This window comes from Quercus robur, chromosome 11 (genome assembly GCF_932294415.1).
Source record: "Quercus robur chromosome 11, dhQueRobu3.1, whole genome shotgun sequence".
NCBI classification, from domain to species: domain Eukaryota; kingdom Viridiplantae; phylum Streptophyta; class Magnoliopsida; order Fagales; family Fagaceae; genus Quercus; species Quercus robur.
Window position 1 is genome coordinate 18215505 of NC_065544.1, and position 24056 is coordinate 18239560.

At 34.7% G+C, this 24056-nt stretch overlaps 3 protein-coding genes and 1 non-coding gene across 8 annotated transcripts; 2 read left to right on the forward strand and 2 right to left on the reverse strand.

The window, feature by feature from the left end:
* Positions 1-1162: 1162 nt before the first annotated feature.
* On the reverse strand, positions 1163-7217 carry LOC126706757 (uncharacterized). 4 transcript variants are annotated; one of them, XR_007648705.1, is made up of 4 exons: positions 6885-7217; positions 3447-3675; positions 2410-2560; positions 1163-1546 (listed from the first exon to the last, which is right to left on the reverse strand). XR_007648705.1 is itself a non-coding variant. In XM_050406301.1 (3 exons), exons 1-3 carry the CDS (start codon positions 7120-7122, stop codon positions 2545-2547), a joined length of 483 nt encoding a protein of 160 aa, XP_050262258.1. In that variant the 5' UTR covers positions 7123-7217; the 3' UTR covers positions 2365-2544. The 4 variants fall into 4 exon arrangements, 2 of the variants coding, with proteins under 2 accessions (XP_050262258.1, XP_050262257.1); XR_007648704.1 differs by having other exon boundaries at positions 3491-3675; positions 6885-7213; XM_050406301.1 differs by lacking the exon at positions 1163-1546 and having other exon boundaries at positions 2365-2560.
* Positions 7218-9393: 2176 nt separating this feature from the next.
* LOC126707643 (exocyst complex component EXO84C) lies at positions 9394-16404 on the reverse strand. The gene is made up of 7 exons (XM_050407398.1): positions 16104-16404; positions 15310-15404; positions 13085-14129; positions 11676-12197; positions 10474-10662; positions 10001-10137; positions 9394-9915 (listed from the first exon to the last, which is right to left on the reverse strand). The coding sequence occupies exons 1-7, from the start codon at positions 16197-16199 to the stop codon at positions 9672-9674; spliced, it is 2328 nt and encodes a 775-aa protein (XP_050263355.1). The 5' UTR covers positions 16200-16404; the 3' UTR covers positions 9394-9671.
* Positions 16405-18298: 1894 nt separating this feature from the next.
* Positions 18299-18371, forward strand: TRNAK-UUU (transfer RNA lysine (anticodon UUU)). The gene has a single exon. It is a non-coding gene; the product is annotated as a tRNA-Lys (tRNA).
* A 32-nt stretch (positions 18372-18403) lies between these two features.
* On the forward strand, positions 18404-22894 carry LOC126706751 (peptidyl-prolyl cis-trans isomerase FKBP17-1, chloroplastic). 2 transcript variants are annotated; one of them, XM_050406291.1, is made up of 5 exons: positions 18404-18800; positions 20857-20979; positions 21662-21700; positions 21797-21913; positions 22580-22894. In XM_050406291.1, the coding sequence occupies exons 1-5, from the start codon at positions 18456-18458 to the stop codon at positions 22700-22702; spliced, it is 747 nt and encodes a 248-aa protein (XP_050262248.1). In that variant the 5' UTR covers positions 18404-18455; the 3' UTR covers positions 22703-22894. The 2 variants fall into 2 exon arrangements, with proteins under 2 accessions (XP_050262248.1, XP_050262249.1); XM_050406292.1 differs by lacking the exon at positions 21662-21700 and having other exon boundaries at positions 18406-18800.
* Positions 22895-24056: the final 1162 nt, after the last annotated feature.

The window sequence follows — 24056 nt, forward strand, 5'->3', positions numbered from 1 at the left end:
CATTCCTCTCTATCTCTTTCGGCCAAGCATACTAGAGATTCAGAAGCTCAGAGAATTAAGCGTGGAATCTAATTTTATGTCACTACCTTTCATATTCTCCTCTATCCCCACCCTGTTACGTTTATTTTGGGATGTACTAATTAATGATGAGTTGGGGAACAAAAGAAAACACAAAAACAAAAACAAATTTTTTTAATAATAATGCTCATAAATCACTAAAGTCGACGGAAAGTGAGACCAGACAAAGAAATATTGCAAACTTACGAAGAATTTAAACCAAAGAACACATTTCTATGAGCTATGAACATTTGAATTACCAAAGGGAAAAGAAAAACGAAAAGAAAAGAACAGTAGGTCAAACACCTATTAGATTCAAAACCAATTCCAAATTGGAATATGTTAAAAGCTTTAAAGAACCAAAAAAAGAAAAAGAAAATATTCATATGTCGTGTGAAAAAAATGAATGAGCTATCAAAATTCAAAGCCGAACACGTATTCAATTCCTACACCACTTGAAGCATTTCCACCCACTTTTTGTGTGATTGATTCGTGCCGCACCACCTGCAAAATCAGTCTGGGACCGAAAACCACCTCCCCACACACAGCCTGCTATCGATCTAACCAATTTGCTTTTCAAAAACCCATCTTCTCTGGGTCCACTATAAGACAGTATAAACAAAAGTGACTTGCATGGGCTTAGATTTTACCACTTGGGATTCAAATGGCAAGGTCCCATTACATTTGGATGGTCATATGAACGATATAATTGTTCACCATGCATGCATATGGACCATCCCCGGATGTGAAATCTAACTCAAACGCACAAATGATCTAATAGGACCCTTTTTGTTGCTCTCTCACTTGAGGATAATCCAAAGCCATTCAAAATTTGTAGCAAATCAATAGCACATGGCCAAGTACTTGGAAGTAAATGTTTAACATATGTTTTCTTGCCAACCATTTAATTAGGACCAAGCCTTGAACCAGCTGTATAATGAACTCAATGTATAAATGGTGAAATTCCAGGAATGACAAGCAGCAATTTCTACATATGGTGGAAGTATGGAGAAAGCTACACTGGTACAATACATAACCAAAATTAACTGGAAAAGTTAACTTTTGGATTAATGAATGTGAACAAAATTTTTCAGAGACAGTCAAGGAAGAGGAAATTGAACATTTACGTTCAGTTCTCAAGCAAACAAAGATGCTTTCCACTTATGAGAAGCATACTAATATGCATACACATCAACTCTTTCCAAGGTTCAAGCACTTGACCCCGAATCAAGTGTCACTGATAAAGTATATACATCCAAGTCTTTACAAGGTTCAACCACCCAACACAAAATATGATGTCTTCCCCTCATGTCTCAATCCCCCAAATCAAGTTTAAGTATGAAAGAACTTCAAACAACAATAATAATTATGCAGGAGCCAACCCTGACATTTTTTCTCAATATGTTTGGAGGTAGAGGCATCACCAATAAACTTGCTGGAAAGTGGAAACCAGACTATGAGGACTATCCCAAGATTGATAACCTGAATCCTGATGGAAGCATACAGGCTTTAAGTTAGTAGAAGGTGATCATCACTTAAAACCTTGATTTTAATAAAGGACAAAGCAAATTCTTAGAGCTGGGAATACAATCCTATGTCCTTCCTGTAGTGTTTAACTGACAGAGGCCCATTTGAAGGTCCAACATCCATGCTATTTTGCATGTATGAGATCAAGGTTGAGGTACTCCCAAGTAAAATTTTGCCAGCTCTTTGATAGCCAGTTAATCAACCCAAGTTTGGACTGGACCTATATTTTCTTTTGAAATTTCGCACTAAGAACAACTTATACCATCTATTATTGATTAAAAAGATATTTGGGTGCATCTCAAATGGTTATATAGTTTCTTTTCATAGAATGTGAGGACAAGGCTTAAGCTTGATCCTATTAGAATTTTTTTTTTTGTTAACATACTGTTGGGTGTGAGTCTTTAGATCTTTGGAAGAATCATTTAAATCTTTTAGGCAGAATGGCAAATCAGAAATTCACCAGTCATAAACTCACAGGCCCAATCCAGAGAGGAGAAAGTAGAAGGGAGGTTTGAGAAAAATTTTGCTACAGGCACATATTTTGGAGCATCATATTATTTTTTCTTGAAAACTGCAAAATCTTTTATGGAGAAATGCTAGTGAAAGACTTAATTGGAGCTTTCTTTTGGAATGAAAATGATGAGCTATAAATCCTATACCAATTGGAAACTTGTTAGATTGAAACCTATGAAGACAAACATAGCAAATTTACTTCATGCACAAACACATAGACATCTCAATACACATTGAGCAGGTATATGGATAGACAATAGACAGAGATTGACAGAAAAAGAGGCAGATAGATTTAGAGAGATGAGTAATTACTTAATTTCAATAGAAGAAACTGCTTTAGAATAAGTATTACACAAACAGTGGCTGAAGATGACAAAACACTCCCTGCAATTATCGTTCAATCCATTTTCTTGAGAGCCATAGATGCAGAAACCAAATCTTCAGCAGTCACTGGCTTGTGCAGCTGCATTCATGCACAAAATTTTAAGTAAGGTGGCTGGAAGAGCCTGTGAAACCCTTTTACTCGATTAATGTCAACTAAAGTTAATGGTATTAACTATTAACCACAAAATAATCACAGAAGGCAGGAGAAGATTCATAAAATTCATGGAATTATTAATTTAAGAGATTGCAGAATTGTATCTTATACACAGACACCTGCATAAATTCCTAGTTAAGAACATTTAGGAATTCAATCAACTGCAGACAAATTAATTCCAGCTTGATACGAGACAGCTGTCACAAAAAAATGTTTCCCAAACACACTTATGTGAATTTAACTGAGATAACCCTGACCTATTTCCAACCTAAACTAACAGCAAAAATAATGAATATGATTTAGCTGATGACCTCAACTTGACAGAAATAATAACCAGGCCCTTACTATCATTCTCTACCTAGGAACAGAATTAACATATCACTCAAATAATCCAATTAACTTATCAGTTCACAACTTATTTAGCCCAGCTCAAAATTTTATAGCGAGATTAAAATGGCAGTCAAAATTGACCCAGGTATCATATTTGTTCCCACAGATATAAACTTCGAGCTTGTTTAGTTAGCATATATGAAGAATTTTTGTTCATAAGCACAACTATTTTCTGTGTCAAATATGTCTCATTTTTCATACAACACTCAAATAACAGTACACGACACACGGAATTATTTTTGCAACAAGTCTAGGGACAACATTTTCCACAACTATTGACATTGTCTATTGTGATTGGTGCATGACAAAAGTGATATCATTGGTGGACTCATGTGAAGGTGGTGTTACTTCAATCACAACTCACCACCTTAACAATTTGTGAAAAAAATTTGTGTCCTTGGCATTGCTCTTGTTTGTGTACCAAGTTTTGTGTTTCTGAACAACAGTGATGAAGCAGAAATTTACCGCTTCGGCAACAGAGAGCCAGTGAAAAGAACGGGAAAAAGCATCATCATGTGAAGGGAGGGTGTCATGATTCCAATATGTTAGATTTTGAAATTTTGCCTTCACCTCCCAGCAGCTTGAGTTTTTCTCTTCAGACATATCAGAAGCTTTTCTCTTGACAAAACTCTTCTTTCCTATGACAAAGCCTGCAGAAGACTAACTAATTAGACAAGAGGATCTATTTTATAAAGAACAATGTAAAATCCAATATAACTTAGGAGAGCCATCAAAGACAGCAAGAACAGGTAGGGGAGTTAGAACAAACCAGGTAAATTAATCATATAAATCAAGCCAAGCAAAACAAATCTTAAAAAACTGATGTAAATTTTACGTAATCTACTTTGGAGCTACACCAAGGGTAAGAAGCTTAGTGAGGCAAGAGCTTTGACTAGGCTAAGGTGTGAAGAGACGATACAATACAAGCTACCACATAGGATAGATTGATGGGAGTATAGCAATAACTAATTGTAAATTTTATTGAGAGTCTAGCTTTATAACTATGTTATTAAATTGTAATTCTCCATATTGGCGAGTCATCATCAGAATTTCTTTTACCCTTGTTCTACTTAATATAACCGTAAAATGCGAAGCCTAAATGTAACAGCAAAGCAGCTTATCCTCTAAAATGTTGAGTGAAAATGAGTAAACAGCATGTCAGTGTCAAGGGTGCAACGAATGAACGAAATGAGCCGCTGTCCCTGGAAAGGTCCAAACTGTTTATCTTGTGCAATATGGAGTGGGGCAATCATAGAAGAAAAGAGGGTGTCAACACTGAACAGTGTAGGCATTAGTTCGAGACAAGATGGCAAATGGCAAATGATTTTTTTTTTTTTTTTTTGAGGTATATGATATTCTAGTATTAGTAACAGTTATAGAGTTTTTCAAAGGAAAAAGCATCTTTAAAGATATCAATGCCCTAATCCTAGTCAAATCCCAAGTCCAATCTTACTTGGTGTGCAAGTAAAGAAATCCTAATACTATTTGTATCACAAGTCTGAGGATGGGTTTTGGGGCGAGGTGGGGGAGATGGATTAGGGCCTATATTTCTACAATTAGATTCTCAGTACTGGTGAACGGGTCTCCTGTGGGTTTTTTTGGTAGTTCTCGTGGTATTGGCCAAGGGGATCCCCTGTCTCCATTGTTATTTCTCTTGATTATGGAGGTGTTGAGCAGGTTTTTGAAGAGAACAGAAGATGGTGGTTTTCTTTGTGGTTTTCAAGCAAGGTCTCATAGACAAGGAGGTTTGAAAATTTCTCATCTTCTTTTTGCTGATGACATTATTTTGTTTTGTGATACTTCCAAAGAACAGTTATTATACATTTGAATGGTATTAGTTTTTTTGAAGCTATTACGAGCTTGAGAGTCAATGGTGGTAAGAGTGAGATTGTGCCGATGGGTGATGTTGGGAATTTGAATGTCTTGGTCCATGTTTTATGTTGCAGGGTGGGTAGCTTGCCCATGACTTATTTGGGCATGCCGGCTCATTATAAGGATTCATTGATATGGAACCCTATTATAGAAAAGATGGAGAGATAGCTCTCTGGCTGGAAACGACTATATCTGTTAAAAGGTGGCAGGCTTACTTTATTAAAGAGTACCCTCTCTAGTCTTCCCACCTATTTTTTATCCTTGTTTACTATTCCCCAAGCGGTGGCAGTTAGACTAGAAAGGATTCAGAGGAATTTCCTTTGGGGAGCCTCCGAGGATGTTTTTAAATATTCGTTGGTTGCTTGGGAGAAGGTTTGTTTGCCTGTGGAGGATGGTGGTTTGGGGATCTGGGGGGTTGGGTTGTTTAACCAAGCTTTGCTTGGTAAGTGGTTATGGCGTTTTGGGAAGGAAAGTAATAGGCTATGGCGACAAGTTATTGCAACCAAGTATGGTGAGGCTAGAGGAGGTTGGTGCACTAGAATTGTAAGAGGTACTCATTGGTGTGGGATGTGGAAGAGCATTAGAGAAGGAGCGGAGAAGTTCTTTGGACAGGTAGTGTATAATGTGGGGGAGGGTCATCGTATTAGTTTCTAGCATGATCCTTGGTGTGGGATTACTCCTTTAAAGGACCTTTTTCCTGATTTGTTTACCCGTTGTTGGTCTAAAGAAGCTTGGATTTTTGACCTCATTGTATCTGCCTCAGAAGAGGGAAGTAGGAGCTGGAATTTTCAATTCCGTCGAGCTCCAGAGGATTGGTAGCAGGAAAATGTTTGTTCTTTCATTGAGTTTCTGTATTCCTCTATGCCAAGGGGTGAGGGGGATTATACCTTGACTTGGAAGTTGACTAAGAAGGGGGTGTTTGATGTGCGCTCTTACTATAAGTTGTTGTCTGATCCTCTCAATGAGGTTTTTCATTGGGAGTGTATTTGGTGTGCAAAGGTGCCTAAACGGGTGTCTTTCTTTTTATGGACAGCAACTAGGGATGGGATATTCACTATTGATAATCTAATTAAGAGAGTTCAATCCTTGATTAACAGGTGTTGTTTATGTTGTTGTGATGGGAAAACTGTGGATCATCTTCTACTCCACTGTAAGTTTTCTCATGCATTATGGAGTGCAATTTTCGAGGTATTCGGGATCCATTAGGTATTGCCAAAAATAGTTAGCTCTCTCCTCTTTGCTTGGAGAAACTGGTTTGGAAAGCATCTGTCAACCATATGGAATATGGTCCCAGCATGTTTAATGTGGCTGGTTTGGACGGAACGCAATACACGCGTCTTTGAAGACAATGAGATAACCTTAGATCTTTTAAAAGCTCTTCTCTTCAGTACCTTGTTTCAGTGGGCGCGTATTTGGGGTTTTACGAATTGTATTTCCATTTTTGAATTCTTACACTCTATTAGATTAAGTTTTTGAAACTGCTGTATTTTTTCTTGATCAAAACGTTCACCATCGTGAACATGATGCGCAGCATTTTTGAATAAAAGTTTCATTACCTATCAAAAAAAGGATTTAGCCTAATATAAATACCCATTAATGGATTCACTGTAATACACAAAGCTTAACAGTAAAGACGTAGGATGAACACGTCGATTCCCTCCTTTATATTAATTGATTTTCTTCAATTTCTATTTTCAAATGGTTTTAGTAGGCCCAAATTAGAGGCTTACTGTGGGTGGAGTCATTGATGATGATGATGATGACTGAGGCATTATTACCATAAGGAATTAAGGAAACATAGATGATGAAATGAGTGTAATGCATAAAGTCTATAACAAATTGGGCACACAAGTGATTAGAAAAAGACAAATGTTTTTATGTATACGATTTATAACACTATTCATATGTATTATAATATTTAAACAATTTACATGATTCAATAAATAAATTTTTTTTTAAAAAAAGAAAAAAAAGAGGGAGTACTAACCAGAATAGGGATGTGGAATTGGAAGAGTAGTTCCGAGCAAGTTTCTTCCTCGGAAAAAGGACTCTTGAATCCCGGTGGTGGGTGTGGGCTTTGGTTTGAAATATTGGGAAACGGAGGAAGGCCCATTGTACTTGACGGAGCAAGGGAGTTGATGGACCTTACCGCTCACATCCTCAATCTTCAACCCTTCTTCTTCTTTCACACTCAGATTGATCTCCGTTTCCGTTTCCATTTCCATTTTGCCTAAACTCTTTCACTTTTCTTCTTCTTCTGCCCTTTCCTTTAATCCCGATATTTATTTTCCCGCGCTATTCTATAATTTACTTTCTAAGCGGGAGAGGTTATTTAATAGTATTTACTCTAATATTGGGGAAGGAACCCATCCAACAAATAAAATTAACGAGTTTTAATTAGCTTAACTGGTAAAGTTTTCGACGATTATATAAATGATCTGGAGTTCAATTTTTACCTAACAAAAAAAATTGATTAGGGTCTTAATCTAACGATAAATAGTTATAATCAGAAGCAAACATCATACGATGAAACTCTTTAAAAATAAAAACACACAAAATTTAATTCAAAGCAAAAGGATAAATGATATATTTTTTTTTTTAGAAAACATAAGAAATCTATTTAGTTTTAGAAAATAATACTCTACTCCATAAATGTTGGTCAAACTCTATTAAATTAATATTAAAAATGTTGTGTACTAACCTTGCTTAAAGGCAAGTTTCCAAAATCATCATCTTTTAGATTTAATTATAGAGTATATTAATATATTTAGTATTACTTTCTTTCTTTTTTTTAGTTTTTCAACGAGTTGCAGAGAGATTTGCCATTACAAGTATTTTTGTGCTTGATAAACTTTATTTTATTATTCTAAATTTTTCGGTTATGTTTTTAACAATCATGGTTAAACTTTGATAAAGAGAGTTTTATAGAAATTTAGAATATTTTGTTACTGATATAAACAAAAAATGGGAGTGTTATTTTTTTCAAATGTCAAGAGAGAAGTGTTTTTTCCTTTCAAGTTTGAGGTAGAGTGTCATTTTTCCAAACTTCAAGGGAAGTGAATGTAATTACCCTTCTAATTTTAAATTATGGCATCCTCTGTCTCACAATCCTTTCACATTTGTTCTCTTTTTAAATAAAGAAATAATGTATGTATTGGATAGATTCATAGATATATGTGATTTAATTTAATTGACCCCAAAAAAAAAAAAGCGAAAACACCATTTTGGTTCCTATTTTCATAACAATCAATTTAGTCTATGTTATTTTTAATTTACATTTAATTTGGTTCAACCTATTAACTTACTAACGAAAAATACCTACATGGCAAACTGAATGTACTGTTAGTACACTTTAAGTTTACATGGCAGCTGCAACAATAACATTAAATGCCACATCATCAACATTTGGAAAATTTTGATTTATCATTTTTTTAAGAAAAAAAATTACTTATGGGACAAACATAAACCCAAAAAAATCAAACCCAAATCCTCAAATCTCAGTTCTTCAAGCACAAATCTCTCATCATTCAATACCAAATCAATCAATCAATAGCATATATGAAATCCAAAAGTTCATTTTCCAATTCCTTGGTAACAATTATGTTCAGCAAAAAACACAAAAATCAAACATAAACAACACGTTCTTTAAGCAAATCCCACCACTAATTCCTCTCTCTCTCTCTCTCTCTCTCTCTCTCTCTCTGCGAGTTTGTTTCAAGTGGACGTTGAGACTGATGTGGCTATGGTGGGACAATCTAAGAAGAGAACGTTCAAGAAGTTTAGCTTCAAAGGAGTTGATCTGGATGCTCTTATCCACATGTATACCAATCAGCACATTAAGCTCTAGAAGGATATATGAGAACATAAAGTAATCAAATGGATCTGATTTGTATTGTTTCAAAGGGGTTTGAAACGCAAGTTTGTGGCCCTCATCAAGAAGCTTCACAGGGCCGTGGCCCGTAATTGCTTTTTAACCACTTGATTTTATTTTTGGATTTGCTTAAAGAATACACTGGAAGTGGATTTGGGTTGGATTTTTCTGGGTTCACGTGCTTCCTAGATTTTTTTTTTTTTTTTTCTCTAAAATTGATAAATCAAATTTTTTCCAAATGATGTGGCATGTAATATTATTATTTTAGTTGTCACGTAAGCTTAAAGTGTGCCAACAATACACATTATTTGTCATGTAAGCGTTTTCCATTAGTAAATTAACGGTATGAACCAAATTGATTATAAATTATAAATAACATAGACCAAATTGATTAATATGAAAATGTAGGAACCAAAATAGTATTTTAACCAAAAAAAAAAAAAAATCCTGGTCATTCCTCAAACTGAGTCAACCAAATTACCCATCCCCATCTACCTCCAGCCTCACCCACATATTTTTCGATTTTGTTGGCATATTCACTAGCTTCACACACACACACAAAAAAAAGATGATTTAAAGAATGATATTTGATGTAGACAAATTGAAATACTCAAAAAGGGAGAAATGCATAATCCTACTTTCATATAACATTTTGAGATTATCAATGATTAATATATGATAGATGTAAATATGACCAAGTGCAATATTAATGAACATATTTCCTACAACACATTGGGATTATATTGTAACCCAAATCCAGGGTGTCAAAATCTTGATCTAGAAAGATCCATCCTCTGACATGTATGAATCTGAAGCCTTCTTAAAGATCACTGTTTGGAGTGAAGGTCACAGCTCAATACTTGACTCCACGCATTCTTTTTGCCCGAAGGACAAGAGAAACTCTCAGTTCTCAGGATCAGTGAACATAGGGCTATCAAGTTCACCCATACTTGCAGAAGCAAAAGACTCAAAAGATTCCATCGTTGAGAGGGAAGAAGCAGAGTAATCCGAATCTGTGACAATTTCGTCAGGCGGAATAATGTGGTCTTCATCAACTTCAGATGTTTCTGACCCAGATTCAGGTGATAGTAGTATTTTTATTGCCGACTTCGCAGTTTCAACAAACCATTCATCCTCAGGGAGTGCTCTGGTGAGACATGGCAGTTTTTAGGTTCTAGTGAAACAAGGGTGGTAAAAGGAAAGGGAAATTGGAAAGAGAGAGCATGCATTACCTTTGTGGATCTATGCCTCTAGCAGAAAAGGTCCTGATTGCACGAGCAATAATGGCTGATGCAATCTGGTGCACATGCCGAGATGGGTAGCCAGCAAAACGTGCAATTTCAACAGTGAAGTGCATATCAAGAATTAACTGCCAAGACAAATTCAACTCAGACCTAGAGAGAGAGAGAGGTAATAACAAAGCTAATTCTAGAAGATATATATTAACAATATAATGAATCAATGGGCCTGTAGATATTTCCTGGAGCACCAGAAACATTGATAGAAAATACTCACACTACATCATCCAAAGATTGCCAGCCCTCCCTTGAATAAGAATAATGGAAAACTACAGAACTTAGAACTAAAACAAAAACTTAATTAGGAGGCTTTTGGATGAAATTCTAACCGGAGAGAACATTTAATTTCTATTTTTAATGTATATATTTTGACTGGAAACAACTACAGTTTGGATGGGAACAAGTACCTGCTGCAACCCAACTGGATGAATAGGGATTGAATCATCCTCAAACACCCCCCAAAATTCTTGTTCATCAGACAACCACATTACAACTGTCTCTGTTAGCCTAGCTAGCAAAATTTTCTGTAGTTTGTCTTTCCCAAGTAACACATCTCCAGCCACAGTAGCCAACTGCTGCAGCTTAGAAAATAATGCCTGCAATAGTAACACAAATCTCAGTATTACCTGGTAAGAATTGTGTGCAAGACTCTAACATTGTGATTCAAAGTAAGAGAAATTCAAGTCTTAAAGAAACTTGTTGGGCATCCATACTATATAATTAACACTCAATAAAGTTTCTCAGAATGTGACCCACAAGCAGGCAACAAAAAAAGGGAAAGAAAATTATAGGAAAATAAGTTTTGAGAGAAATATAAACAACCCCAATCAGCATATGTTTTTTGCCCCCTCTCTGGTATTAAAATCAAAGGAGCAATTGAATGCACAGAAATATAGATTAAGTCAACTAAGCCTTGACCCCTAATTATATTAGGATCAGCTTTATAGATCCTCATCAACTAATCAGGGTTGGCCATATGTATTTTTTTCAGCATACACACAACTAAATATTAAAAAAGGTCGTATCCAATGCACAAGGACCCCGCTTTTGCACTATTGGGGAAAAGTAGTTGCTAGGCAGCCTTACCCTTAACATTGGAGAGGATGATTCCCAGACTCAAACACATGACACATCACTTGGGCGATGGACACTTGCCATCACACCAAGGTCCAACCTCAGGACACAACTATATATTAATAGTCAAAAATATATAATCAAACATATATGTTAAAAAAGAGCTGGTGGAGAAGTTTGAATTATTCAATATGGATAAGATGATGAAAATACTACAAAATCACATAAGGAATATTGTTAGAAGAATTTTAAAATAGGTAGTGACAATGCATAAAACCCTTTTTTTTGTATCAATAATGAATGACTTTATTAAGATACATGCCACATCTCATGTACACAGGTAGTGTACTAGGAAGGCCAAGAGAATCAATAGAAAGTGCAGACAAAAAAAAAACCCTGCAAGCAAAGAAAAAGACAATGTATAAAACTAAGAGGAAAACAACATTATCAAATGTTCAAATGGAAGCCTTGGACACACAGTGTAGCATCCAAGGACCACAGAAAAACACTCCTACATAAGAGGCAGAAGGATGACCTGAAATGGAAGCGAAGGCAGAGAGTCAGGGTCCCAATACAGATCCTTTCCATCCTCACTCAAGTAAATCCTTGCATTTAATTGTGTTTTTCCTTCTCTTGAATAGATGAAACTCAAAACATACTGCCGACAGAAGTGATCTTTAAGCTTGTCAAATGAGGGCTGAAGATGGCGCCTCCAATCCTTTAAATCTGTTGTAGTGTTTGGGCTAGGCACATCTTCAGTGGGCCCACTTTTTTGTCCATTGCTTTCATTCTGTCGCTTCCAAATAATCATTACAGCATTTGGTAATAGTTCGTCTAAAATGGTAAATGCTATTCCCAATATTGCAAGCTGTTCTGCATCTGTTTCACCTCTAAAGGGTATGACTTCTTTCAGCTCTGTAAGATTGTCATCATCAGAGGGACTTGGCAGGGATTTGCTCAAAGCATCCATGTATGTATCAAAGAGATGTGAGACCCTACTTAAAATGTTTCCTCCAAAATGTGTAATGGCCAAGGGGGTTAGCTGTTCCAATATATCCTGTATGGAATTTTTGAAGTCCAATATCAAGTTATAAATTGATTATCATGTCACCATAAACTATCTGAGCAGTTTCCAGAAAATCTCTTGATATTCACACCGCACAAAGACTTCTTATGCAACTAAGCACTAGCACATGTGCATGTACAACACGCAGAGAGAAAGAAAGAGAGGAACCAACATGATCTTCAAGTGCAACCTTCAAATTCAAAACATACCACCATGTGTACTAATTATAATTCAGTTCTCAAGCACACACATATTAGAGACACTGACATAGATACCCAAGATTTAATGAACATTTACAAATAGAAGGGCATGTCCTTAGAAGTCTAAACGTATACATGTGAAATGAATGCATGTGAATTGAATTGACTTAACCAATTATTATGCATCAAAGCTTCATAACAGAAGCAGAGTTTTGCAAGCACCAGTATGAAATACAGCGGAGAAGTAACTGCCTTAGAAAATTTAATAAACCCCAGTTGAGACATAGTAATACAAAACCCTACTGTGTCAATACCCAACTATTGGTATTATAATACGATCAAATAACTATGGACCACAGGACCAAATTACCTAAGAGTAATTTGAATTAAGACTTCAGTGAATCATCTTAAGATGACTTATATTTCCTCTAGAATTTCCTTTCCCAACTTTTTTTAGTTTAAAAAAGAAAAAGGGAAACTTTGTCTAAAGTGAGTTAAAATTACATGGTCCAAAACCATCTAATGATCTAAATCTTTTAGGTAGTACAATATAAGTAAAAATTGTCAATACCATGCATAAATAAACATCTAAATCAATAATGTGCTTATGGTACTAGTACAAAGACAAAATTGATTGCTCTAGTGATAGCCAAATCATAATGAAGCAGGCCAACTTACTTCGACAATGCACATAAATCTCATGCCACTATCAGCAGGAATGCTTTCTGATGAGTTTCCAAAAGCAGACAATGAAGATACAAAGTGAGGTGAGACCAGCAAGCTCTCATCAAGTTCCACCAAATCAAAAAGTAGTCTTCTAGCCCGTCTAAAATTTAACTCTAGAACTTCTTCAATGTAAGGTCGCAAAAGCACCAAAAGTAATTTTGACAGTTTCAAGCCTTGTGATTCCAACATTGAGCAGTAGTTAAGACTAGCCTGCACACAAATGCTAGCAGCTCGTAAAGCAGAAACTGTCTCAGAAGAGGGTGCATTCTCTTTCACCAACCGTACAAAATATTCGATTTCCCACTCAGCCCATTGAACAATTCTGTTGGTATAAATGGGATTGTCGCCAAATATTGATGCAGACTCCTTTGTTGTCAGTGAAATTATAGAAAATACTAGCTTAGATAATGTAGCTGAAAAAGTTTTTGGACAGACATAACATGAAGGAAGAAGAACCTCAATGCTCCTTTGGAGGCGCAACTTATTAGATTTTAGTAGTAACTGATGTGCCAAAGGACCTTTTCCAAGTTTTATCAAAGCAGATAAGGCCGCCTTCGTCTCCTTAACACTAACAGAAGGTTGTTCAATAATCTGAACTAGCTGATCCTCAAGCATTGCTTTTCTTTTCAAAAAAGCAGATTTGTACTGTGACACTTCACCTAGCGATGTATCTCCTGAGCCTTTCAGATCAGGAGAATTTCTCTCTTCAGCATCTAATGCCTCTAATGCTTCTTCAACTTTATGTTCAGCCAAAAGAACATCAATATGCTCCATAAATATCATCTTCTTATCATCTCTTTCACTAGGTAAGGGATCTTGAAGTTCAGAAATTTCAGGGTCTTGTTGTGGTTCAAGGTTGTCTCCATTAGATTGTTTCCACTCTTCCAATTCACGGCATAAACCAGTCATCAAATCCTGCACAAGGATCCCTTGAGATGAAATATGCTTTTGCAGCTCAATCAATTCATGTTCCATTTCCACGGCCTCTTCAGATATCCTACAATTTATTGTTTAGATCAATTCACATGTATGTGGATCTGACATTATGTTAATAAACCAAATGATTAAATAAAGTACATATTCTCTGTTCTAGCTTCCAGGCTTGAAATTGCTGAAACCTCCTAACATTTTCCTGATCAGACCATTGAACCTAAGAATAAACTCCAGTTGCCAAGGTAAAAGCCAGAACCATTTTCTATGGCCTGACAAGAGGACTTCATCTCACGCCATTGACAGGATTACTATGGTATCAGCCATGAAGTTCTCATAATGACTTCAAAATCCAGTACCCATAAAATCTCTCACAAACACATGGACTAAAACATAAGTTTTTAATACATTAGCCAAGGTCAAACTTCCAAGTTCCAACATTGCCACTTTCAGTTTATTATCAAATATCTAGTTTAGTTAGGAATGTATCATATGAGTTTCTCCATCTTTTTTATGAGTTGTCTTGTCTTCAGAAATATCAATTCTAAGCACTTGAAAGTTGGGAATAGATAACTAAGCACACATCAGTAGACAATGCTTTTAAAGAAAATGATTTATTTGGTAGCTCTAAACTTTTTGCTTGTTTTAGAATAATAAATTAGACACTCATTACATCACCTCAATGGTTGGTCAGAATTAGTAAGGAGTAACTATGGGTACCACTTGCTTCTATCTGGCATAAATAACAAGAGTAATTTTTTATGGGATGACTATGACGTTCTTTCCAATTTCCTGATATGCAGTGAAGGGAGATGTGCTTTTAAAGAACTTCATGAGCCCAACATATAGAAAAGATCTTCAAATGCTTTTTCTATATCATTGGCTAGGAAGCATGGACACTTCATTTGAGGTATTGTACCCGTGTCAGACAAGGGACACGTCTGGAACACTTCTGCACATGTGTCCCAGTCATGTCCTTTTTTTTTTTTTTTCCAAAAAGTTTGCTGGACATGGGAGGGACACTTATCTTTTATTTCTTTTTAGTTTCAATTGTGAACACTTATCTAGTTATCTTTTATTTACTCTTTTAAATCTTATTCTTGGTTTGTATTCTAATTTCTAAATATCATTTTGTTAGTCATGAATTTACATTACTATCTATTATTGCTCTTAAATTGATATATGTTTAACAGTGATATACTTGCTCATACTGAGGAGTAACAATGTAGAAACCCCATTTCTATTACCTCAAGAAAGCTAAGAACTTTGTTTGCATATTGCCACATAAGTTCTCTACTGCATCCTTTAAATCCAAGAGCTCGCAACAAAGCTTTCTTATTCCCTGCACAGATTGACATGTTTAGCTAGTAGAATTACAAATAAAATTAGTCATTACATCAGAAGAGATAATATTAAAACAATAAAATTAGGCATACTTCTTACACTTATTTCAAAATTGGGTAAAGGCATCAGAAGATAGCCCATTCGAAAAATAGAAATGCTATGGTATCTGGACAACACAACTTACCTCAAAATACAGAAGACCCAGATAAAAGAAAGTAGCTTTAGATCCAAAAATTATGCAAGGCAAGACTAAGGTAGAAAAGTGGTAACTTTCAAACAATTGAATTGAGAAACAGGAAATTTCTAGTGTAAGATTTGATAGAAAGAGTTAACCTTGGAGTAACACCAAATACAAAAGAATCTCCAATGCTTACATTACTTTAATCATGAACTGGAATCACTGTAGTGTAACCCAGTATTGAAAGGAAAGTCCAATCTATTCACTTTATGCACAGTACTACTAACTCAAAAATAGAATATACCCAGATAGCAAAAACTGATTTTTCCCACGTATAAACTTCAAAAAATGAAAACCCACACCAAAAGAAAGAAGTTTGTTGAAGCACATGGGAAAATAAACAATTTTATTCAACGCTTAAATTGAAAATGAGAAATTGGAATGAAGCTAAAAAAATGAGATCAGAAACATGATTGATAAAATGGGAGTTGGGAGGTGGTAAAAGGAAAGAAGAAAAACCTTTTCAGTGTGGGATTGGTAGAGGGAGTCGACCTTCGACTGTGGGATGATTCTTTCAATTGATGGGAAGTCATCGTCTTCTTCACTGCTCTCCATTTTACACTATATTTTATTGTCCTCCCTATCCTCCTCCTTCTTCTTCTTCTTATTTTTCAATTTTCAGTCACTGATTTACATATAGAGAGAGAGAGAGAGAGAGAGAGAGAGCAAAGGGGACCATTTATGTCAAGTGTCAAGTAGCTAATAGCTGATGTGTTTGCTGTGAGTTTGGTAATTGGCACTTGTGAAACATTGCTTTTTCTAAGAAGCCACACAAGTACTATGACCTTATTGGTTTGTGAAGCCGTCAAACCTGTCTAAATGTAATATGTAATGTGAATGTCTATAACACATTACTCCTTCGAATCCGGTTGAGTTGTCGGTCTTGGATTGTAAAGTCTATACTCAAATAGTTGCTCAAAAAAAATCTTACTCAAATAAATAACTTGGATAGAAATATGTTTATACTAAAAAAAAAAAAAAAAGCTTTTATAAAGATGTAATTCTGTCAATAAACAAATTAATTGAATAAGTAAGAAACAAAAAATTGACAAACAAGCACTAACTAATATTATGCTAATCATTTTTATATATATATATAATTCAAGTGTTCATTTAATAATTTCATGTGCACTTTTTTTTCATATTTTATTGAGAGGTAGAGAGTTATGATAATTCGATAATAAGAGTGATTGTCTAAAATCATGTTAAAGATGTTGTCAATCAACCATAAAATGTGTGTATGTAGACTCACTCACAGAAAACCCATGTTTATTTCTATATAAAATAAATCCAAATTATATTATAATTACTTGAATTATGTACCAATTGCCGTTTCAATTTGATTTCACATACATTAGTTTTGTGTCAAGTATTCATCTTATTCAAAATTCTCTTAAGTATTGATTGAAACATCAATGAAAGAATGAGTTGTCTTTTGTCTCCTCGATGTGGTGAAAAGTGGTGGGAACGAAAGGTTTTGTCTTTTTTTCTTAGGAGTTGGCAACATGAGGTTGAAGCAAGGAATGTAAAATTTGAATTTTTGTACACATGTCATGTTTTCCCTTCATCATCTCCTCTCTTTTTTATAATTATAATATTGCAGTGTATCTTCTTTATCTCTAGTATAGTCTTCTTTTGGTTCACTATTTTTAAATCAAAAGTTTGGACTTTAGTGTGGAGTGTGGACATTGTAAGTTTGTTACCCAATGACCTAAATGGCCTATTAGTCGTTTGTGTTAGATTTTTGCCAATTATGGCCTAGTTTGTGTAGACAGGTACTTGGGCTTTGATGAAGAGTACATTGTGCTTTCAGCCCAAATCTTAAGATTAGGAAAATTTGGGCTCTTAAGCAGTAGAGAGGCGTGGCCTTTTATCATTTATGCCTGTCTCGTGTAACGATGAATTGGACTTTTGAGTCCATTTCGTGAAGTGATGAGTTTTAAGCTTTTGAGTCCATCCTGTACAGTGGAGAAGATCTGGACCCAATTTATCAAGAAATGTGAAGAACTTTTGGGCAAAAGCCCAACTCGTGTAGCCTTAGGAAATATTTTGGGTTTTCTTTGGGCCTAAAGCTAATTTGACCCATTATTCGATATTTTATTCAGTTTTTTGCCAACATAACTTTTACCATAACTTGCTTGCTTAAATTGATCACAAATTTTTTTAATGGAATTAGACAGAATATTTAAATTGAAACTTATAATACTCAATTGAAAGAAAGTGAAATTAAAGGGCTAAAATGAATATAAATCAAATTTAGTATGTGCAATTTGCATTTTAGCCTTATTTCTTTGTTTTGTACATACTAACAGGATGTGGTTGTTCAATAAAATCATGTCCAGTGGCTTAAGGCAAGTTTAAAAAAAATCCTCAAGTTACACTTAGAGAGTATAATTTGTAATTAATTTAATGAAAAGTACTATGTCTACAATATTTTCACAACAAGTTATAGGTGGTTAGTTGTTATTGGTTCTAATTTGAACCTACTACTGAAATTATTTTTTTGCTCCACCAATAACAACTTAACACCTAAGATTTATGAAAGTGTTGTAGACATATCATTTCTCTAATTTAATACAAAGATAAAAGTAAACAAACCCAATGCATGGCTGTGGAAGTTAGACATTATAATGTTGCGTTTTTAGAACAAAAATGCCGTCTTAGCTCAGCCGGTAGAGCGCGTGGCTTTTAACCACGTGGTCGTGGGTTCGATTCCCACAGACGGCGTTTGTCTAAATATAAAATCTTTTGTTAATTTTTATTACGTTGCAGTCCTCACAGCCACACTTCATTCATCTTCTTCAACAAAACATGGTGATGATGATGATGATGTTTCAGCTCAGACCCCATATTCATATTCTTCAATACCAATACTACCATCCCACTACTACTCCAAAATCAGCATATAATATCAATAACATCTCAAAATGTAGAAGAAGAGAGGCAGCAGCACTATCTCTTTCCTTATCACTACTACTATTCCCATCATCATCATCATCATCATCCTCTTCTTCTGCTGTTGCCTCAACTTCAGCTTCAAAATCATCATCATCATCATCATCCGAGTTGTTGTTTTTGGACATCCCAAATTCAGGGGGTGTTAAGGTTTTGGACCTTCGTGTTGGCTCTGGAGATGTCCCACTCCATGGCAACCAGGTACATTTATGTCATTTTTCACTTTTTCTTTCTTTTTATAATATATTCTTAGCATGACATAACAATATATTCATATAGAGTAACCATTAAGTTACACATGATGTAATTCTTTATTGATATTACACCATTTAACCACTTTTTTTATTTTATTGAGTTAATGTAATATTTTGAGAATCAACCATTAGATTATACAAATCTCTCCTTGATCTTGATGTCTAAGAGTCAGTTTTTCCTAATTTTGAGGCTCCAGTCTCCAAGTTAAGTGATAGAAAATAGAGAATCTTTTTTTTTTTTTTTAAATTCTTTAATGGAAATATGGAAATTTTTGAATTATATATGAGTATGACTAATCAAGTGATAAAAATGTAAAGACTATACTTTGAAGTGATAATCAATCATGTGCTGTTCTTATGTATAATACTAGTTAAGCAAAAAACGGATAAATTAATGATTAGATCATAGATGTGTGTACTGTTGCCAATGAGCTATGGTTTAAATCACATTTCATTAACAAGTGGAGGAGGGTGAGGTTATAGGATCTGGCTAGAGTGAATTCTGCCATTTCTATGAAGTCAGATATGATACATGGTTGCTTCCCAACTGAGCTTGCATCGAACTGATCTGAAACTCATGCCTTTCCAATTCTACAATCCCCAGGTTGCAACATTTAGGACTATTGGTAAGACAGCAACTCATAAACTCCTCTCAGATTCTACAACTGAAGGAACATGCAAAGAACAAGTGATTCCTATTTTCCAAGAAGACCCTGCAGAACATATAAATGTAATCCCCTTTGTAGCCTCATTACAAGAGCCTATCACATTCATGAGTGACCAACCTATTCTTTGAATGTAAAGTAGCCAATGATTTATGAATGCATGCTTTGGAATAGTTAAGGGGAACCAAACCGGCTTCCATCAACTGATCACAGGATGCTTTGATCTAATCTCATTCCAAGTTTCTGCACAGTTGAATCTTTTAGTCTTGGATTACACCCAAATGGGCTAGTCCTCATCACCTAGCTCTGGATAAACATTAACTCCTCTGATCTTGCAGGCTTACATCTCCATTCTTTTCCTTTAGAACACGAGCCACTCTTGCATCCATGCTGCTAGCAGTAACATATATAATATTATAATTCTGTAACCATATTTCTCATACAAAGCCCTATCCGGATGCCACCAGTTATGTCAAAGAAAAACATGCCTACCATCCCCTACTGCATATTTCAGGTGCCTAGCCAAGCTCCTAAAATCTTCCTCCATCCCCAGTTACTATCATGGGGAAACTTTGCAACCCAAACACTCTTCCCTTTTAGGTTTTAAGCGTTATTCAATTTTCACTATTGGTCTTGAATCTTGCATTCATTATGGTTTTTAGTCTTAATTTTTCCTTGCCTAACCTCTCTAAGATAAATGTGGACCATATGAGAGGGCTTAAAAGTACCCTTTTTTTATTATATAATTTGATAGTTACAATAATGGGGAGGGGAATTTGAACCCTGGTTTTCCTAATAAAGGAGAACAAGCTATGCCACTGAGCTACAAGGCTCTTGGCAAAATACATTAATATCAATTGAATAGCTACTTCTCTTTGTAATTATTTCAATTTACATTATGTACAGTTACATTCTTGATTTGTTGTGTGCATGGGCCACACTGTAGCAAACTTACATGGCCAAGTTATATTTTGTGGGCCTGTGGCTCTATACAACCTTAGTTTTAGTCTGGTGCACCGAGTTAGCAAGTAATTAATATTTTCTTCAAGTATTGGGTTAGAACTTAGAAGTTAAAACCATAATGGAATGTATTTTCTGACTACTGATAATTGCTGCTTATGACCGAAGCAAATTGGATGACAATAAAAATCCTGAGCATTTTTTGAGCTAGTGTTCCATGAAACAGGGAAAATAGTACATTGTTTACATATTTTACCTTTCAATATATTTTCTGTTCATTTTCGAATTAGAAAAAGTAGGAACATTTGACAGACAGAAATCAAATAACCTCTAGCATTTATCAGCACCCACTAATCCGTCTTTTTTTGAGTTGTGAAGGTTGCAATACATTACTATGGAAGGTTGGCAGCGAAGCAAGGATGGCGCTTTGATTCAACATATGATCACAAAGACGAAAATGGAGAATCAGTGCCCTTTGTGTTTGTTCTTGGGTCTGGGAAAGTAAGTCTTGATATCAGTATTCAAATTAGTTATCATTTATAGAGACTTCTATGTCCATAATTGCAAGATACAAGCATAGCAGTCTAGACAAAGTGGTTGCATGTAGCTGCTGCATTTATTTTTTGGGCCTTACCATTTATCTATGTATCTTTACTCTAAATTATAAGGATTCCTTCCTTTTAATGTTCCTTGGTCAAAGGGAGCATCAGCCAAGAAATATCTAACCATATATATATATATATAAAAATTACTCAGCCCTTTTATTTTTGTTAAATGTATACATTAAAAACTAGGAATGTGATTCAATTTTCACAATAAGACTTCATGTAAAATTTTGTCTGCTGTTTTGCAATCATACTTTTATTGTTCTTTCTGAATGCTTAAATGAAGCATTTATCTTCTCTGTAAATTAGCTGAAATGTAGGAACATGTATTCATGAACTAATATCCCTTGAATTCAAATATCCAGCAAGATGTTTTTTGCTTCTGAGCTGGCCAATATTGCCTTAATTCGAAAGGAACTTTTGACCTTTTTTAGGGTAGATGACACTATTAGGAACCGGTATTGTACTATTGTTTTATGGCATTAGTGAAACCAACTAGAAAACCATTCATACCTTCTAAAATTTTATTTCTTTTTTTCCTGGGGCTGCATTCCTGCTCTGTTTGTGTGTGTATCAAGTCCAAAGTGACATGGCATTCAAGGTTGTCGAGACCGACAGTAAGGTCCTTCCCTCGATCAAGTCTTTCAGACTATCTTTTTTGATTTATTGAGCAAGTGGGAAGCTCTTTATGTTGACATATCAAATCTATGCAGGTGATTTCGGGGATAGAAGCAGCTGTGAAATCAATGAAAGTAGGTGGTATTCGAAGAGTCATCATCCCTCCATCCCAAGGATACCAGAACACATCACAAGAACCCATACCACCCAATGTATTTACTCTATTTTCTTCCAAATTCTTTCTGTTACTGCTTTTTTTTTTTTTTCTGCTCATTTGTTCTTGGAATGGATGCTTTTTACTTGTCCAATGCTTGAGCAGAAAATAGCTCAATTTTTTTTTTTCTAGGTGAATACTTACTACTAATATGCTTGTTAATTGCTATAATATTCATGGATTAACAAAATTGTCACCACCAAACTTTTATGCATCCCTTTTCCAGAAAACGTAAAATATAAAAGAGATCATGTAGTTGATCTTTAAAGATTGTTTTAGCCTTTAGGACATAAATGCATTGAGGGATCAGGGATGGTATTGAATATGAAATTGAGGTTCAGCTGTTCAGAGAGTGCACAGTATTAGAGGTATAACCGTATAAGCAAGGATGATTAATCATTGTTGGACTAAATGGTAAAAGGGTGTCTCTCTGGCACCAATTGATATGACTTATGTCCTAATATTGAACTGAAAAAATAAAACTCACATAAGAGAGAGATTTTATGCTTTGCTTTGATGTGAATGGTCATGTTGGTTATTCCTTTATGAGTTCCAATTCATTAAGTATGCTTTGAAAGTATGACTGGGTTACAGTAGTTAGAAAATTACAGAACAAATGCAAATATATAACTTTTTCATTGATATGCTTGTTTTTCCCCCCCAGTTTTTTGACAGGCAGAGGCTATTTACTACCATTTTCAATCCAACTCGTCTTGCCAATGGAGAAGGGTCAACATTGGGAACTCTCATTTTTGATATTGAGTTGGTCAGTGTCAGGCATCAGTAACCTACTTAGAATACTATTGAGTCTGAAAATGGTTTATAGCAGGATCCATATATATATGATTATCAATGTGTCCCGGCTTAGGACTGATTGATAATGCCTAAATATGAAAATGATTTCTGAAATGGATTGTTTGCTGAATACACTTCAGTGATGACAAATTACTGTTTTAATTGTAATTTTGACTTTTCAATAGTCAAGAAAGGAAAAGGGCAAAGAGAGAGAGAGAGAGAGAGAGAGAGAGAGAGAGAATTGTTTTCAGTGATATTAGCTAGGGTGCAAAATATGCATTTCTGTACTAAATTCTTTTTTTCAGCAAGAAATACTTTGGATTTTGTTTTAGAATTTAACAATAAGTTATCTCATTTTAAGTAAAATATAATTAATTAATCAATAAATAAATGAGTTTGGATTCATTAATAAATATACGTGAAACAAATTTGAGATTAAATTGCTAAAATTTAATAGAATTTGGAACGAGTTTAAGATCTACACTTTTTAATAAATTTGAATTTAGAATAAGTACTTCAACCCAAACGTGTCTTTTTCCATTTTTAAGTATGTGCACTGAATGAACAGAAGTGGACAGAAGGGACCAAAGTGAAACGAAGGAACCGAAGACATACTATTTTCAATGGCCTAGCAAATTACTTTATGAACACCCCACCCTAAAGCCAATCTCAATTCTCACACCGGTAATATCAAAAACAACAAAACCATCAAAATCCGGTCAAACCCAAAAATAACTGGACCAAGAAGTCATTATGCATTTAAAAATAACTGGATTCTATTTAAAACATTTTATGTAAAATAATTTTAGTGCGGCATTATTGAAGGAAATTAATGTCTATACTCGGGTATTGTCAAATGTCAATTGTCATGCTACTAAATAGTTTTTGTTTTTTATTTTTTAAAATTATTGGTTTAATGAGCCCTCTCTCCTTTTGGAAGTTTATTTATTTATTTTTTTGGTGGTAATTATCGGGTACTCTTTTGTCAAAAAAAAAAATTGCATTTTTTTTTTTGTAATTCTTAGTTATTATGTTTTTAATGATACTAATTACTGAGTGGCATTTTTGAAAGAAATTAATACCTGTATTATAATGGCACTAAATTGTTTTTAGTAGTTTTATTTAATCATTAGTTCAATCTTCTTTTAGAAATTTTTTTTTTTTTTTTTTTTTAATCATTTGTCAACTAATGCATTTTCAACCAAATTATTGAAACATTGGAAGGGGAATGGTAATCATTTTGGTGAGTTATTAGTGTGCATTAAGACTTGAGGACTACTATCGTAATACAATTCTTTATTTCTCTAATTAAATTCAATCACAACACAAAAGTGGTCTTCCTTCAA

Coding starts and splice junctions, on each gene's coding strand:
- LOC126706751 (XM_050406291.1), top strand. CDS start 18,456: ATGGTGATGATGATGATGATGTTTCAGCTCAGACCCCATATTCATATT. Junction 20,980..21,661: donor TTGTTCTTGGGTCTGGGAAA/GTAAGTCTTGAT, acceptor GTGTGTATCAAG/TCCAAAGTGACATGGCATTC. Junction 21,701..21,796: donor CAAGGTTGTCGAGACCGACA/GTAAGGTCCTTC, acceptor AAATCTATGCAG/GTGATTTCGGGGATAGAAGC.
- LOC126707643 (XM_050407398.1), bottom strand. CDS start 16,199: ATGGAGAGCAGTGAAGAAGACGATGACTTCCCATCAATTGAAAGAATC. Junction 14,130..15,309: donor AAGTTCTTAGCTTTCTTGAG/GTAATAGAAATG, acceptor AATAAATTGTAG/GATATCTGAAGAGGCCGTGG. Junction 10,663..11,675: donor TGCCTTCGCTTCCATTTCAG/GTCATCCTTCTG, acceptor TTACTATTGCAG/GCATTATTTTCTAAGCTGCA.
- LOC126706757 (XM_050406300.1), bottom strand. CDS start 7,122: ATGGAAATGGAAACGGAAACGGAGATCAATCTGAGTGTGAAAGAAGAA. Junction 3,676..6,884: donor AATTCCACATCCCTATTCTG/GTTAGTACTCCC, acceptor AGTCTTCTGCAG/GCTTTGTCATAGGAAAGAAG. Junction 2,561..3,490: donor GGCTCTCTGTTGCCGAAGCG/GTAAATTTCTGC, acceptor GCATGAATGCAG/CTGCACAAGCCAGTGACTGC.